Source organism: Convolutriloba macropyga, chromosome 13 (genome assembly GCF_964194025.1).
Source record: "Convolutriloba macropyga chromosome 13, txConMacr16.3, whole genome shotgun sequence".
Taxonomy (NCBI): Eukaryota; Metazoa; Xenacoelomorpha; order Acoela; family Convolutidae; genus Convolutriloba; species Convolutriloba macropyga.
Window position 1 is genome coordinate 3,145,494 of NC_134480.1, and position 17,906 is coordinate 3,163,399.

The 17,906-nt window shown below is 32.9% G+C and overlaps 1 protein-coding gene across 10 annotated transcripts in view; it reads right to left on the bottom strand.

The window, feature by feature from the left end:
* Nucleotides 1-17,906, bottom strand: part of LOC142351842 (uncharacterized) — a 213,226-nt gene that overhangs the window by 85,640 nt on the left and 109,680 nt on the right. For 9 of the 10 annotated variants that reach the window (XR_012760972.1, XM_075404059.1, XM_075404063.1 and 6 more), the window contains 8 exons: nucleotides 16,369-16,466; nucleotides 13,844-14,033; nucleotides 12,146-12,319; nucleotides 9,876-9,902; nucleotides 8,997-9,266; nucleotides 7,803-7,900; nucleotides 4,720-4,897; nucleotides 287-460 (listed from right to left, as the gene is read on the bottom strand). Coding sequence is in view for 9 of the 10 variants with exons in the window: in XM_075404059.1 (XP_075260174.1) it covers nucleotides 287-460; nucleotides 4,720-4,897; nucleotides 7,803-7,900; nucleotides 8,997-9,266; nucleotides 9,876-9,902; nucleotides 12,146-12,319; nucleotides 13,844-14,033; nucleotides 16,369-16,466 (1,209 nt within the window). In the remaining variant the exon portion in view is untranslated. The remainder of the gene's footprint in view (nucleotides 1-286; nucleotides 461-4,719; nucleotides 4,898-7,802; nucleotides 7,901-8,996; nucleotides 9,267-9,875; nucleotides 9,903-12,145; nucleotides 12,320-13,843; nucleotides 14,034-16,368; nucleotides 16,467-17,906) is intronic. The other variant, XM_075404061.1, reaches the window with a different exon arrangement.

A 17,906-nucleotide genomic window follows, 5' to 3' on the forward strand; every position in this document is an offset into this window, starting at 1 on the left:
GATATTGACCTAAGCTACGTCTAGTCATATCATTTAGGGCACACACTGGGTGAATATTTCAACCCAAATTCGAGGGTCTGGAAAGTGCTATGGTCGCATTATAGTCTGGACAATGGTAGCACAAAAGTTTGACCAGAGACCGCCGGGGTCCGGCGCGGTCTGATTAGAGTGTAAAGTCTGGAAAATTTCTGACCAGAGTTTGCTCGGGTCTGGCACCTCAATCTGGGTTGACCTGGGACGGGGACTACTGGGAAGCGGTAAATAAGCCTGATTTGAATTAAAATACCTGGTAATTGGGTCAGCTCGTTTGTGGGGTGGTCCGCACTTGCCACTATAACCAGATAAGAGTGAACTAAAAAGTCCTCCCCAAATGGCAAGCCAGTAACTGTGACTCCAAATGCGACTGAAGGGTCTGCAAGTTCCCAGTTTTGAGTCAGGACCACATTATCAGGAAGCAAGCCTGGAAAATACAAAAATGTAAGAGTCAAAGTATAACATACAGATATTAGGGCAAAACGAGGAAACAGGAAGTGGAAATGATGCTAACGAAACCTAGTGATAACTAATTACTTAACAAACTTTTAAAAATTTCAACCGATGCTGTAGTCAACAGCAGAGGTACAACTATACACGCACGGATACAAATACAAGTTAAGAAATTATGATACGGGTTGCACCACAAGTTAGTTGTTCTTGAGCTAAAGAAATTCCTGCCTTTTTTCTATACTTTTTTTCGAAAATGATTAAAAAACTATCATTTTCCCAAAAAGCTGACAATTTCTACAATTTGTTAATGAAGATCTCGGAGGTTCAACTAAAACGTGTAGGGTGAAATTTTCCAGATTCAGCCAATCAATTTCCTTAATTTCACATCTTTTTATGGAATCTTAGTTAATCGAGAAATTCTCATCAGTTCAAATCAAGAACAGACCAAGTTGTCACTTGGACTCACTCTGGAATTGTAGCCCGCACAATCGGATTTTCAATGATGCAGTATAGTCTTCATGGCCACCCCTATCTCGAAGTTTGGTATTTATCTTCAGTCCCCCGCTCATTGGGTTAGACTACAGGGAAATGAAATTAATTATTGATTCCCTTTTTGCTGCGTTTTCCAGAGACATAAAAAAACAAATGTTAACTTGTGTTAAAAATTTTACATTCGACAGAGATTAAAAAGGAGGTAGATATCAACCGTTCACCGATGAAAGTTGTAAATATTCAAACAGTATTCTAGATTTAAAAAAATTTCCCGGTCATTAGCTATAATTTTAAAACATGTTTAATTTAGGTGTACTATATATAAAACATGTTAATTTAATGTACTATATAGCCAATAAAGGTAGTTTTAACCCTGATTATAGTAACATAATAACTCAGTGCTGAATCATAGTATTTCTCAGTCTGTATTTCTACTATGAACATATTCTGATCATGTCACTTTTTACCATGAAAAGTGTAAAATTCAGACAAAAAATTTTGAAGATTGTACAGAGTAAAAACATTGAATTTTAAAATTTAGCAAATGCTGGCCTGAACTGATTTTCAAGCTGTTCACTCGCTGATCAGCGCGCATATCAGAGTAAAATAGACCTGTACAGCAAAAAAAAACGGCAAAAAGCTAAGCTTGCAAAAAAAAACAAAAAACATAATAGTTGAAATAATTTCGATTACTGATAATATCATACTTCATAATGATTTTTACAATCGAAGAACTTGAGTTCAGTGAACGAATTTGATTAAAATTTTAATCTGAGCTAACACTAAGACAATCATACAAATTTCCATTTTCACTTAAGTTCCACTTAAAATCAAATTTTTTTTCTCCATTTAATTAATTATTATTAATTGTTAGCTGCATTTTCTTTAAAAAACATTTTTGATTTTGCTGTTGGGTAGTAACCATTATTTTTCTTCAACTGCAATTCAAGTTTTGGTTATTAGTTATTAGAGCGCACAGTGACGAGTTTATTTTTTAATGGATTTTCAGACTTTGACAGCTGATCAATACTCTTCGATAAACAGGGAAACCACAAAAAAGCAAAGTAATAAAAAATTGCATTTTTCAAAGAAAAATCATTTTATCAATTTGCACTTTGCAAAAAAAATCAGTATAGCGTCATAAAATATTCGTAAAATGGAGCAAGTTAAAAAATGTTTCCTGAGAGCTTTGATCAGAGGTACTTCGAATATTCGGTGTATTCCATTTTGAAAACGAAATCAGTCTTGACATGAATTTTTACTATTGAAATTGACACTTCTTTGAAGTCCACATTTTTGAAAGCCACGCGGGCTTTAAAAAACTATAATGCAACTCTTTTGAAAGAAATAGTAACAAAAATATTAAGAAATACAAGACAAATTAAATTGCGAAATTGATACAAATATTCGCATACAAATGAAATCATCGCAAAATATGTTTTGCTACTTTTGTGTTTGCTTTACTGTGGCATCAGTGGTAACTTTCTTTAGAAAAAAACCGTTAATCTACTGTGATCACAAAAATAATCTTACTTTTCTGAATTTTCATTTTGCTTGAACCTATACAATTAAAACTAAAAGACATTATCTTAATGAAAATATACAGTGCTCTTAGAATAGCTAATACGATCCTTTGCAAAACAAAAAAATTTAAACATTTAAACTTGTCACGTCGAACATCAAGCGAAAAACGTTTTCAACTGATTTTTTTTTTCGAAAAAAGATTGTATACGAATTTTTATTTAGTTGACACTGAAACTCGCTTGCTTGTCAAAATTTTGAATGCCATAAAATTTGAACATGCCTATAAAGATTTCCATTCAATTTCATTTTTTTGTGCATAAGGAAAAGTGCTTAATTGTAGCAGACATTAATTCGTCATGAAAATTTGTATGGTGCATGGTAGACCGATTACTCACCAGACCGAAGGACATAGGAATGCTAGAATTAATTGTGACACCCAAAAACGTAACCTCCCAACAACTCTCTTCTCTTGTTGTATTTTGCCTCCACGGCTACAAAATGCGATTGGTAGCGAAATCTAAGTAGCTCAAAATTGCTATGAAAAAAGTTAGCCAACTAAGTTGAAGTAATTGCTCTACGACGATAGTTGAGGCAATTTAATATGGAGGGGTCGTCGTATATCACAAAAAAACTTCATAAGGTTGATAAAAAAATACGACACTTGACGTGTTCGGACCCAGATTTTGAGGATACTGTTCTGAGACCCAATCCATTGGTATATATCGCCGTAGCTATTACTCTGTTGCAATCGCCTCTATGTTATCATCTGACTTAACTTCAGAATGAGAGAAATTTAGGTCATGCAAAAATTATGAAGTCAAGCTTGAAAAGTTCTGCAATCATTAAACAATACTGTTGAACAAAAGCGCATAAAAAACGAGCAGAAAAAGTTTACACTTACTGCTTTAAACTTCGATTAATAACTACCTGTGGTGTTTTATGACGAGTTCCGAAAGCCATGCCAAATTTTTTGATACACAATGAAAACCTAGCCAGCGAGAACATGTAAATGCTGCGATTGATGCGATTGAACATCGGTTTCCTAACTAGAAGAAGCAAAATTGAGATATCTCTGATAGATCGAACAATCTTTTTAATCTAACTGATCAGATATTTTTTTGACTCAATATCTTGAAATTTATCGCGGAAAACATTTTGGTGTAAATTTATAGGTTACAACAACTGATCAAAGATTTTCAATGCCTTAAGCGCTCCATGTTTACACAAAAGTTTTCCTAAAATTTTCAAATAAAAAGAAGAAACTAGCAGATTTTATCATAGAAAGTTTGCTCTCAAAAAGATGAAGCGATGCATACTTTTAGGTACACAGGTTTAGATGAACAAGCGTCATTTATGATTCCGTTTTTGAGACTAAAAAGTATGTCCAATTATTTTATCACATCTATCGACTAAAACTGACAGTTATCTTTCAAGACTTCTGATTGGCTTTTGCAAGATTATAAATAATCGTACAAGATCTAGAAAGATCTTACAAGAAGCCTTGCAAGATAACTGCCTTATTTGTACAGAACAACTGACGAAAACAATTAAATCTAATGAGACATTAAACTTATGTATAATTTGTAATGAATACTAGACAATGCTAAAACAACATCGAATAATCGAATCAACACATGCTATATTTCAACACCGGAAATGATATTGTACAATGAAGATCCCAAATTATAATGTGAATAAATTTAGGGTTTTACCTTTACCTGAAATGATTGAACATTATTACAAAACAAGTATAAAAAATAGTTGCAGGTCCGTAGTTCGTCAATTCAAGTAATTTCTTTTTTATATTAAACTAGTCTTGTATTTCATGTTGAGTATCGTAAGTTCAATTAATTCCCCGGCCTACTAATTTTTTTGAGCTGCGAAATTTGTTCTCGTTCAGGCATTTTTGGAGACAGAAATATCCCCGAAGCAGAAAAATAAACTTGGATTTAACATCAGTTCAAACAATTTGAATAAAAATATTGCCGTTTATTCCATCGTGTTATAGCGCAGGACATTTAATGCAGATTTTTAAAAAGTTTTAATTCAGTTTCTTTTTTTATAATTATTCAATTTCAGTGCAGCTCTTTTTATAGTTGCAGCTCTTTTCAGCGGGTCAGACCCGAAAAAAGAACTTTCCCCCCACGTTATTTTTTCAAAAAATGCGCTCGAAAAACTACCTCAAAAAAAACAAACAAGAATTGACTACAAACTTACTGGAAGTGACTTCAGAAGTTGCTGGATTCCTTTCGACTCCGGAGTACGTTGGTGTGATTTTGAGGTCATAGGTCGTTGCGGGCTTCAATCCAGTCACATTCACAGTACACAATGGGTTACAACTGGACCCGTTGATGGTAACAGAGAAAGCGACATCGAAGAAACCGGATGGTCGAACCTTAAAAAAGTTCAAGATAGACTCTAAAAAAATCTTTGAACCCAAAGAATCAATTTTGTTTGAACCCCAAGAGAATTTGGCAGTGATTGTTATAGTATATCAGTACTGATTTATTATGTTCAAAGAGTAAATTGCTGATTCAGTACTGTTTCATTATAACCAAAAGGCACCTTCGTTATCAAATATGTGCAGTTTAAACGCATATTCCATTTTTCGCTAAAGTCTGAAGTTATACTTGGCAAACTCTTTTCCTTTATCAAAAGTAAATAGTAATAATGTGTTAAAGTTTTAAATAAGAGTTCTCCTCAAACGATACCTGTCAATTTAGCCAATGCCATTATACCCATAGCATATTAATTTTCTTGTTCAATAAACCGAATACAAATTACCAGTCGTCATTACACGTAGGAACATATTCAAGCACATAATTAAATACCAATATCGGTTGTAATGTTTTCACATCAAGACCCACGGACCTTTGAGGCAGAGCCATTAAAAATGTTAACACGTATGATATGAAACTATCACAACCGAACATGGGATTGAAATATCCCCTTGAGTATGTTTTAAAAAACGTGTAATAGCGAACGCTAATTTGTATTGGGATTGTTGAACGAAAATATCGAAGTGAGTTAGGTATAATGGCATTATAATGTCGTTGGGTATAACGGCATTGGGTAAAACGGCATTGAGTATATTGTCATTGGGTATAATAATGACATTAGTTATAATGTCATTGGGCATAATAGCATTGGGTATAATGGCGTTGGGTATAAAACCATTGTGTAAGTTGTCCTGACATCTCTTCAGAGCTTCAAATGGCAAACACTTGTCCGAACTATCATTTTTTTACAACAAAATTTTTCTTAGATTTTGGTACATTAAGTTCAAACTGATTGTACAGTATTAACCATTGATAAATTTTGACACCGAAAATGTTCATTGACGCTAAAATTAGGAAAATGCAAACATAGCTCGAAGTGTTATTTTTAAGTTATGTGTTATCTGCATTCTTTTGGAAACAACAGATAATTTTCAAATGCGTTTTGTTCGTCGGCTGTTATATCACGTGTTCCTCTTCTTGCCTAAAATAACAATTTTTTTTACGTGACTGGACAGTAAATTGCCTTAAAAAAGTGCCTAACTAAAAACTTAAGCCAGAAAGTTAAGAATTAAATAAATCTCATTGACTGATTGATGAAAAACCATAATTGGCTAGTTTCAACAAGTTTTAAAAAGTCTCCATTTTTTGAAATTCGAGGTCAATGCTCAGTTGCACATGGAAATTTATGTGAATCTGTCCGAACAAAAGGCTACATCACAAACAAAGAAACCTGTTTAAGGGCAAAAATCTTTTGCTTATTCTTAATATTTAAAGATCCAAAATAAGTTGGAGCTTATTCTTAATATTTAAAGATTCAAAAGTTTTTTCTGCAGCACTGACTACTGATTTTTCATTTCCAGATTTATTTTTGCATGTAAAAAAAACAGCAGTCATTTTTAATGGATGCTCCGGGAAAAAGGTATTGTTCCAACACGTGAAATAAAAAATTTTTAAAAGAGAACAAATTGGCCTAAAATTGTGCAAGTGTAATGAGTCTGTGTACTATTGTATTCCTTTCTGGAAAAAAGAGCAAGTGTGAAAGTAAAAAAATTGTTTCCAGCAAAATTTCCCACGCAAAAACATTGTTTCTTTTTTGTATAGCTAAGAGACATTGTATAACTGTGAAAATTAACTGCTGCTGTAAAATGTCAGTCTGAAAAAAAACATTAACAACAAAAATACCATAGCAAGTCAGTGACTTCATCTCCAACAAAACAAAAAAAGCGTAAAATGAAACTATCATTTTGTATAAGAGTTCTTATGTTTTCAATAAAATTTGGCTAAAGTTTGGCAACACAACAACAACTACAAATAACGCTTTTGTATAGATGGGTTTTTCCCATTATAGTCCCCAATAAAATTATAACCCTCGTTATGGTATAGTTAGCATGTTTGGGGGGCTTTAGTTGATCTTTAGTTGACCACTAAGCTTCGGGGCTACAATGGGAAAACCCGCATAGATATCTTGTCCTATCTTTCATGGAGTTATTCAACACCCCCCCCCCCGCGGTGTTTTTAACCGCAATATCAATGTAACTGATTGAAAACACTTTCAGAACTTCAGAACAATCCACCCACCCACCACCCTTTAAATTTTCGTTCAGAAATCATGAATAATAGTTTTGTAAAATTGTCACACAGAGGTTAAAATGATGAGAGTTTCAAATATTTTCAAAAATTAAGTTCTTCTTAAGCTCAGCTTTCAAAAATTGGCTATGCGATTGAATACGAAAAACTCAAAACATGTCAACTAAAATGGTAACAGAAAATTAACTTACCAAGAAAAGAGTGGCGAAGAAGAAGAAATGAGATATGTGTTGTCATACAATTATTGTGACTGCTATAGTATTTCTACAATGATAAACATAAACCAACCAAGGTCGGAAAATTTGCTCTCGAACGACAGGGGAGGCAATTTAACTCAGGGGGCGTCGCCTAGAAAAATTTTCCTTATGGACGCAAAAATAGTTGACCACACCATATATCAACTTTCTTTTAACAAGCTTTACTTCGGAGTGCGAGCAATAAAGATCACTCAAAAATAAGGAACGAAAGCGTGAAAAAGTCATTTTAGAACTCAAAGAATGTTTTAAAAGAAAAGCTCAAAAACGGTCGAACGAAAAGTTGCATAAAAAACCAACGCGTTTACAATAATTGCTACAAACAATAAAGAGAGTAATTAAGCATCGTTGCAATATGACTGATTGAAAACATACCACGAATTTGAAGTATTATCGTCATTCTAGTATTTATGTCAAAAAGATACTGCAAGTTTAGTTTCTCTGTTGGTTGAAAACTAACCACGATGTCATAAGAAGCCTCTGGTGGCAAAACTGGATCAAACTGGGCTTCAAATGCTGTCAGACTCTTGTCAACTATATCTGGCTCAGCAATTCCGTCTAAACATCACAACGTAATTTGAAGTTAAAAGTTATGAAGCTGTATCGCAATTTACAAAAAAAAACACATTTAGGCTGTTTTGAAAGATAGATGCGCTAGTAATTAAAAAAAGGAGTTGAAAATCTTGAATCTTAAAAATCTTGAATCTTAAAAATCTTGGAAAAACAGTCACAATTGTGACGCTCACTTCTCCCGAAGTAAGTTAGATAACGATATCAATTGTTAGGGGTGAGGTAGTTGTGGGGGGTGGGGTGTACTCATGGGGTGGATAGGTGCTGGGGAGTATATAGGGGGTGTAGGTGTGGAGGGACTGTTATGAGATCAAAACTTCTCAAAATGACCTGGATCTTTTCAACAATTGCCCCCCCCCCTTTTGCAAAAGGGGGGCCTATTCTTGAATAGAATTTAAGCGAGCAATTTATTAACCAATCAGAAACGACTAATAACTTTCCTTGTATGCTCATACTGTAAACTGGATAGAATAAAATGCGCCATGCTAGGGCAACTAGCCGAATTGGAATACAAAGCGAAAAGAATTTCCGACTGGCGGGTCGGTGGGCGCGCTTCGCGGCTTCGCCGCGATAACCGACCCGCGATTTCCGGATTACATCCCACAGCGCGTGAGAGGCATGGCCATGAACAGCGGTCCGCAATTGCGCTTAAACTGATATTCGGCTATCTAAACTGTAGGCCAACTAATATTGTGGTAAAGTATAGCACAAAAGGGGTGGCAATTCTCTACTAGGTACCAAAGGGGCAATTGTTGAAAAGATCCAATGACCTTTTCAACTTGAATATTACCCGCAGTTCCTAATTTATTTACATTTGAAACTAAGCTATTGTTAAAGTCTTGTGTTCGAAAACAGAAGCCAACAAAAAAAACGGAGATAAATGTTCGAAAAGAAAGAACTCAAAATTCAAGTCATGAACAAACTTGCTCTAGCTAAAAAAAAACTGTAGAATCTCAGTACTCTTCTTCGAGTCGTAAAAACCAAGAGCACCGCAATATAGCACCGCTCAGCTTACAGCTTCGCAGCTATTAAAAAACGCTTAGTTTCCTTTGAGGAAACTTCAAAACCCGTCATTGGAACCCACCTCCAATAGTTGTCAATCCATCCGATATTTCCACACTCAGAATCGCATGCCCACTTGAAGTCAACCCCGCAATCCACAATTTATAATCCTTCAATGGGAATAGAGGCCCATTACACGCCGTATTCTGAGCTGTGACGTCACAGATGTCCACCCCAATGTCAACTGACCATGACTTATTTGAGCTGTTTTCGTTGAAGGTCATCGGGTAGGGCAGGATTGGTGCAACTTGGAACGGGTTCCGGTCGCCGACATAGTCTGCCCAGAATTTTTCTGAAATTGTATACTATTTTTTAAAAGCTCATTTTGCATAATTTACATCCAAAAGTGTTTTATAGTATTTACAACCAAAAATTTTGTTCACTAAATTTTGTTCACCCCCTGTACATTTTTTTTCGAGACCAAAAATATACAAAAAACGATGAATTAGATTAACGAAAATTAGATTATTAACGAAAACAGCTCAAATCTAAATCATCGTTTTTTGTATTTTTTTGGTCTCGAAAAAAAATGTACCCCATCTTAGTGAACAAAATTTTTCGTTTCATGACAATGTTTGAACAAAAAAATGCGTTTTTCTGCTCTAGTAACACTGGGTTTTATTAAACCCTTGAGATTAAAAAGGTGGGTATAATCTACATTTCTAAAGACCAGAGATAGTAACCCTTTAAAAAGAACAATTGTGTCTGATCAGTATCTATCGAGTATTCGATAGTTCCCGCATTTGCAATGTTTTGCTTGTGAAAGGATTGAATAAACAAACCAGAGCCTATTATACTAACTTTCTGAAAAGAGAATGATCTTAAAAATAAAGAATAATATAGACAGAAATTTATGATTAAACAGAGCTAGAGGTTATGTTCTTTGTAAGATCTTTCTCACCAAATGTGTAAATTTTTCCATAAGAACCTGAAAAGAGTTTTGTTAAAAACTAGTTATTCGCAATTTCAATTCAATTTTTTTCAGTTATAGTGGGGTTGGAGGGGGTGCCGGGGTCTACACAGGGGCAACAACTATGAAAATTCCCCACAACTGGATTCGAACCAGCCTCTCTTACTTGCAAGCGTGGTGTTTTAACCATTACACCAAATTTTCTTAGGCTCTCGAACTTGTTGGACACTTCTTATAGCCCGTTCTCACATTCTCTTCTGTTCTTTTAGGCTTTTTTTCACTAGCCAATAACAAGTAGAGCCTCTTATTAAACTAGTTCCACTTATAGTCAACTAAGTTCATGAGGTGGGAGGGATTAGAGAGGAGTTAGATGCGAAGGATCACCAAACAACTATGAAGTAAGAAGGGTTTGATAGATTTTAGAAGAATCATTTTAAACTATTGGAAATTATATCACGTTATTTCCTTCTGTCTTTATTTTGTTGGTTTTCCAACCAAATTGCCGTTCCCTTGAAACCTATTCCGGCAGCGAACTCTAGCGACAATAGCACTACGAAAATTGGCGACTACTCCCCCAAAATCAAAGGACTAGATCAGTGCCGCGCCGAAATCAAAAGAATAGGGTCAATTAAGATTTTCCCTAACTTTCACATACTGTAAAATGCGAAAACTAGCGACCTACAGACCAAAAAATTGAGCGTATCGCACATTATCGGGCTCACGTACTTTGCTGATTTTAATACATGTGCGTAAAATAGATGCGTAAAACTGCAGTTTTCCGGGTATATAAATATACTCGAGAAAATGTACTTATGGAATGAAATGTAGGTTTGAAAACATCAGCATGTTAAAAAAGCCTCCTCTGAATATGCTTTTTGAACAAGGCAGAAACAAAAAAACGAAACTTAAAGCAGGGCCAACTAACTGATAAATGATATATTAGGTAAAAACATATAAATCATAACAACAGGTTGAAGCAGTTCTATCTGATGGCACGTTTCAATATTCATGATCTACTTTTGTTACTTTTCTCTTTCTCTGAATCGATTAGCATGAACGACATTGGAGGCTATTTTATTTCAGCAAAAAGTGTACTAGTGTCAAGATATTGACGCAAACAAAAGAATGAGTAGAAAATTTGCGAGATTCGGTGAAAATTTGTGAAATTTGGTTTAAAAAAATGATTTTCCTTGTTCTGAATTGCATGCTCTGCGAAGAAATGTACACTATCTGAAACATGCAACACCTAAAATAGATGCAAGAATCATAATTAGTTTTTTTTTCTCACTTATTTTTAAAATAATGCAAAGTGGCTGGTTGTGAATATTTCAGACCAGCTCTTTGAAAATGTTTAATGGTAGCATTTATTTGAAATTTTAAATTTGCTATTACTTTTCAGAAAAAAAACTTGTCTGAAATTATTAAACTATCAAATTTATTTATCAGCATTACGTTCATATACTATTTAGTTCTTGTTATGTTTACTGCTGCACCGTACTATGACCATTATAAGAATAAGGCTACTTAAAAAAATCCCAAATTCACTTGAACCCCACTTGACAAGACCAGCCAAAAGCGGTCAATTTTTAGCACAAAGTTATTGTACCTGAATCTTACTTTAAGAAGATGACCCTTTTTGACATGCAATGAATATAATTTTTTGTTTTTCCTTTACTTCAAAAACGTTCAAATTACATATGAATACATTTTTTGTTTGTCAAATGTTGTCCATTTTAGCGTAATGTTTTGGTTAACGGCAATTCTTCTGTGGTTTATTTATTTAGAGACTCACACAGGAAAAAATATTTCAAAATATTTCAGGCACGGTTTTTGCCTAGACTGTTCGAAATAAATGGTCATTTCCTGAAAATGCCAATTGAATGTGGTCATTTCTTAGATTTGAACAACTTTCTAAGAAAGTTCTATTCCCATGCATGAAAAACGGTCAGAATTATTATACTGGTCATAAAACATAAGGATTTATGCGCTTTTCCTAGAAATAAAAACCAATAAAAAATGGTCTTTGATCTTATTTTTTGGAGAATCACTTTTTTATTTTTGGAAAATTTTTCAAGTCGTGAATTAAAAAGGAGGGGTAGTAGGGCGATTGAGGGGTTAATGAGAGTTTTTTTTTTTAAAATGTCACTTAAATTTCACCCCAAAATTTTTTGCCCGACCACCCTCTTTTTGCCCCTTTTTACCCGACACATTCTCATACCTTTCTGGGGTTAAAAATTTGACATATGGATTTTAGTTCTTACTATTGACGATGTTATCAGCCACAAAATTGGATGCGCCCGAACTCTCAGCCATAATTAATGTGTACTCGACAATCTCCCCATCTGCCGCCCCGAATGGCAAGTTCTCAAATGTCACTGTGAGAGAGTAAGAAGTCGCATTCACTGCTGTCTTTCTGAAATCGCCAGGCAGGGGTGCTGAAATAAAAAAAATCGTGATGAACAGAAAACAGGGTTTTAAAAAGGTTATGAAAACGCTCGGCCGGCAAAACGAATGATGAAAAATGCTGATACAATTTTTGTTAATTTCATGACAATAAAAAAAGCAAAATATGCATACAATTTCCCAAAGAGACGCTATTACGCAATTAATAACAAAAAAGACTAGTTTAGAAAGATTAAACAAAAAGAACTCAATGAAAAAAAAACTTTAAACAAACTTGAAAAAAAATTAATGGTGAGATCTTGAACATGATAATTCAAAAAAATTCTTAGTTAAAAATTCACGATAAGAACCAGGTAATTTCTATCAAGACCCATTGATCTATAGATTAATAACTAACTAGAATATTATTAAAATATCATAAAATTTTCTTAATATCATTCTGCATCTCACTTTCTGTCAAGAAGTTTGAGATATTACACGCCGTGAAAAGACAAAATGTAACAAGTATCGCTTCACTGTGCTGTCTTTATAAGTCAGCTTATCAAAATCTACAAAAACATCCCAAAAAAAATTGGGCTAAATTTTCTCAATTTGTAAATTTAACTCCAGATCTGTACAGAACCACGTTCAACTCAAATGTTTCCAAACCGCTGGAAGAACAAAGTACATCTAAATTGGGCAGAAGTATGAACAATGTACCCAGAAAATGAGGTGATATTGCCCAAACTTCGAACAATGCTTAATTGAAATTATTTCATAATACATGCCCAATATTTTTCTTTTTCATAATGTATAACTCACTGGAAACGAATTAAAATGTTTCATCAAAATGAAGACGTTAACTTTGTAGTTGGCGAAAACCAATTTTACTCGCCAGCTGATATATCAAAAAGTTTTAAATTATCAAAAAGTTATCAAATCAAGTTTCAAATTATCAAAAAGATATATCAAAAAGTTTTAAATTATCAAAAAGTTATCAAATCAAGTTTCAAATTATCAAAAAGATATATCAAAAAGTTTTAAATTATCAAAAAGTTATCAAATCAAGTTTCAAATTATCAAAAAGATATATCAAAAAGTTTTAAATTATCAAAAAGTTATCAAATCAAGTTTCAAATTATCAAAAAGATATATCAAAAAGTTTTAAATTATCAAAAAGTTATCAAATCAAGTTTCAAATTATCAAAAAGATATATCAAAAAGTTTTAAATTATCAAAAAGTTATCAAATCAAGTTTCAAATTATCAAAAAGATATATCAAAAAGTTTTAAATTATCAAAAAGTTATCAAATCAAGTTTCAAATTATCAAAAAGATATATCAAAAAGTTTTAAATTATCAAAAAGTTATCAAATCAAGTTTCAAATTATCAAAAAGATATATCAAAAAGTTTTAAATTATCAAAAAGTTATCAAATCAAGTTTCAAATTATCAAAAAGATATATCAAAAAGTTTTAAATTATCAAAAAGTTATCAAATCAAGTTTCAAATTATCAAAAAGATATATCAAAAAGTTTAAATTTTCGGCCAGTTGCTCCGTATGAAAACAAAACTAACCTGTAGAAGCAACTTCGCCAAGGTATGTCCTTTTGTATGGTGCTGTCGTGTATGTGACAGATACAGTTGCGATGTAGTTTGTTTCAGGCTCTAAGTCTGTGAATTCCACGGGGCAGAATGACAAATTAGCCGAACAGGAGGAGGCGTCTACTGACACGTTCAAAACAGCTGATCCGGCTTCAGTTTCCAGCTAAAACGATGTGCAAAATTTCTTCTGAAACAACGTTCAAATTTCGAAATTCAGCTCAATTCATATATAGTTTTTGAAGAGGAAAATTTTTGAGACACATGAAAGAAATGCTCTGAAAAAATCTGAAATAATGACATTGGATTGAAAATTCTAAACTCTGAAAGTGCGTTGGAGTTCGAAATGAGTTGGAGAATTGCAGCAAAATCAGAACATTTTTTTCAAACATATACATTAATATTATAACCGAAAGGTTTAAGTTTACATGCCTGCTAAATGATCAGGATTATATTTCTGAAAAAATCAAAACCATACAAATCTTCTGGTTATTGATTCATGTTACCCATTAAATTTTTCGTTAAATATAAAATTAAGAGCCGAATGATCCTAATTGAATTGTCTGTCTATTGAAATTTTTTCATGCTGTCATTGCAAGAACTCTGTTAAAGTTCTCTTCAATAGTTTCTTTTCCCCGTCGCTCTGACATTAAAAGGTAACTTATTCAACTTTTGTATGCTCTTCAAAATCAGTGACTTTTTACTCTGCTTAGTATACTATTGCGTTATTATTATAAGCTGTTTTGTCCGTTGTTCTGTTTTAACTGTAGGCGGTTTGCATATTTTCTAAATGTTTCTTATGTTATCCTCTGGTTTGAGTCTCTGTGGACTTTCAACAGACTAAAAATTATCCCAAGTCATTTGAGAATAAAATCAAAAACATACCCGGCAGATTGCCGGAAAACAGCCGCCGTTGATTCAATAAGCATGATTGGTATTGAAAGAATAGAAGATATCGAAAAAAAGAGAGGGGCTACAGGGGCTACTGTTTCCTAGAGAGAGGCTACAGGGGCTACTATCAATACCAATAAGCATAAGAGATGGTAACTAAGACTTATAGGAACAACGTTCAAATAGCGGGCATCTAAAATTGGGCTTTATTTGTTTATCCCGTTTCTATTTCTGACTTCAGTTTTTTATTCTGACTCTGTTCGTTTTGAATTGCTTTGCAGAACAACTGAGGTTTAAATTCACTTTTAGCAGAATGAGAGAAGAGAGAAACTAGCCTTGAAAGGTCAAAAAGATTTCACGCAAAATGCTTAAAAAGCGGCAAAATGGTAAAGCGAAAAAAAGTTCGACGAAGTAAAAAAAATAGGAGCGCTATAATAGCCGGCTGAGAAGATGAGGGCGGCTATTAAAAATGATCAAATTTACGACGCAAATTTGAAAAAAAAAATTAAAAACCTAATTAAACATTTCAAACGCCGAAACTTTTATTTAGATGTTTGTGTGACTTTTCAATAAGACTTAATGCGAAGAACTCGCCTCCAAAACGCAGAAGTATGCATAAAACAAAAGCAGGTGGAAAAAAATTATTGATTACATCGAAAATTTTAAATACAGGAAACGCAATAAAAAGCCAAAGTGAAGGATGCGAAATTAAAAAGTATCCGTAAATGACTTTTAAAAGCAAATTAAGGAAAAGAAAAAAATCAAAAATCTTGGAAAACAATGCATTAACAATCCATTATCGTGAAATCTATGAGTGATCGCCGAAAGATCAGCAGCTCTAACCGCCGATGGAAAATTTCTGTGACCTTTTCAACACAAAATAATACAGAGAACAAGAGATAAAAAAAGACAACTGAAAAAATTCCAAACTTTCTATTCAAACTACGTAACTTTGTTTGTCACACGCTCGATTAAAAGAAGACAATAATCACTTTCAGAGAAAGAGCACAAAATATTTGATCTCATAAAATTGACTTTTTAATAATTTCTCAAAAATCTTTGTTTAAGAAAAGAAATAAATCACATTGAAAAACTTTTTCGAATTCCATTTCTATCAATTGCTTAATTCGCAGCATTTCTGACACTCACAAGTTCAAACAAAGCATTTCATGAAGAGTTTCATTGCATTTCATGAAGAATTTGTTTCTTTTAATTTTTCAGAAAAAATATTAACTAAAGCAAAAAAAAATCTCGTCAACCTTGAATGATTCTTTTATAATGAATTCACAAACTAATTTTTGAAGCAGATCTCGACAGATAAAAGTTTAAATGGCGATATAAATAGTAACGCAAGGAAAAATGTTAATATCATGATATAACTATCTTTGAAAAAATTAAAAAGACTGAACTTCAAAATAGGACAATCAGAATAAAAATAACTAGCGGATGTTCGCACCGTTTGCGACCGCCTATTTCAATTTATGCTTATATAGTATGGATGCTCAGAAAAGTATGTAAAATATTTATGCCAAAACGATGGGGGAGTGGGTTGTTGGGGGTGAGAGGCGGTGAAGAGGGGGTGGGGGGTGATATTAGAGATAGGAACTAACATTAGCAACGAAAGTGGCGTTGTCTCCGAAAGCAGTAATGTTGATATAAGCTCTGATCTTCGTAAGTGACGGATCATAAGACACTATCTCTGGCAGATCTAAAAGCAGAAAACCAAAACTCACAAACTAGAAACAGCATTTTGTTCTTAATCTTTCAGTGTCTTTTCATTTGTGTTCAATTGTTACATTCAAAATTTGTCAGGTGTAATTTTTCGCGATTTCAAAACCTAAAAATGACCTGGTTAGACATTAATAAAAAAAGATAAAAAAAATTTTTCAAGAACTTTGTTCGCTCATTCAAACGGGCATTTTGGACACACAAGTTGTAGATGGCACAGGAATATATTTGAAATTTTTCTCTGGACTAGAGGGTAGAGTTAAATATTTTCCATAGTTGAGGAGTTTGATCAAAAACAATTTGTTTGTTTGTTTGTTTGTTTGTTTGTTTGTTTGTTTGTTTGTTTGTTTGTTTGTTTGTTTGTTTGTTTGTTTGTTTGTTTGTTTGTTTGTTTGTTTGTTTGTTTGTTTGTTTGTTTGTTTGTTTGTTTGTTTGTTTGTTTGTTTGTTTGTTTGTTTGTTTGTTTGTTTGTTTGTTTGTTTGTTTGTTTGTTTGTTTGTTTGTTTGTTTGTTTGTTTGTTTGTTTGTTTGTTTGTTTGTTTGTTTGTTTGTTTGTTTGTTTGTTTGTTTGTTTGTTTGTTTGTTTGTTTGTTTGTTTGTTTGTTTGTTTGTTTGTTTGTTTGTTTGTTTGTTTGTTTGTTTGTTTGTTTGTTTGTTTGTTTGTTTGTTTGTTTGTTTGTTTGTTTGTTTGTTTGTTTGTTTGTTTGTTTGTTTGTTTGTTTGTTTGTTTGTTTGTTTGTTTGTTTGTTTGTTTGTTTGTTTGTTTGTTTGTTTGTTTGTTTGTTTGTTTGTTTGTTTGTTTGTTTGTTTGTTTGTTTGTTTGTTTGTTTGTTTGTTTGTTTGTTTGTTTGTTTGTTTGTTTGTTTGTTTGTTTGTTTGTTTGTTTGTTTGTTTGTTTGTTTGTTTGTTTGTTTGTTTGTTTGTTTGTTTGTTTGTTTGTTTGTTTGTTTGTTTGTTTGTTTGTTTGTTTGTTTGTTTGTTTGTTTGTTTGTTTGTTTGTTTGTTTGTTTGTTTGTTTGTTTGTTTGTTTGTTTGTTTGTTTGTTTGTTTGTTTGTTTGTTTGTTTGTTTGTTTGTTTGTTTGTTTGTTTGTTTGTTTGTTTGTTTGTTTGTTTGTTTGTTTGTTTGTTTGTTTGTTTGTTTGTTTGTTTGTTTGTTTGTTTGTTTGTTTGTTTGTTTGTTTGTTTGTTTGTTTGTTTGTTTGTTTGTTTGTTTGTTTGTTTATTTGTTCGGCTTATAAATGCCAGAAATTGTGAATTGGACAATATTATTTTTAAAGAAAAAAGCATATATAGAAGCTTTTGTATAGGTTAGATAAAGGATAAAATGACAAAGCACAAGAAAAAAGCGGAGTGCTTTTTGGTTATTGGTCAAAAATTTTTTTGGTTTCCGACAACTTCTGTTTAAAAACAAAAATTTTT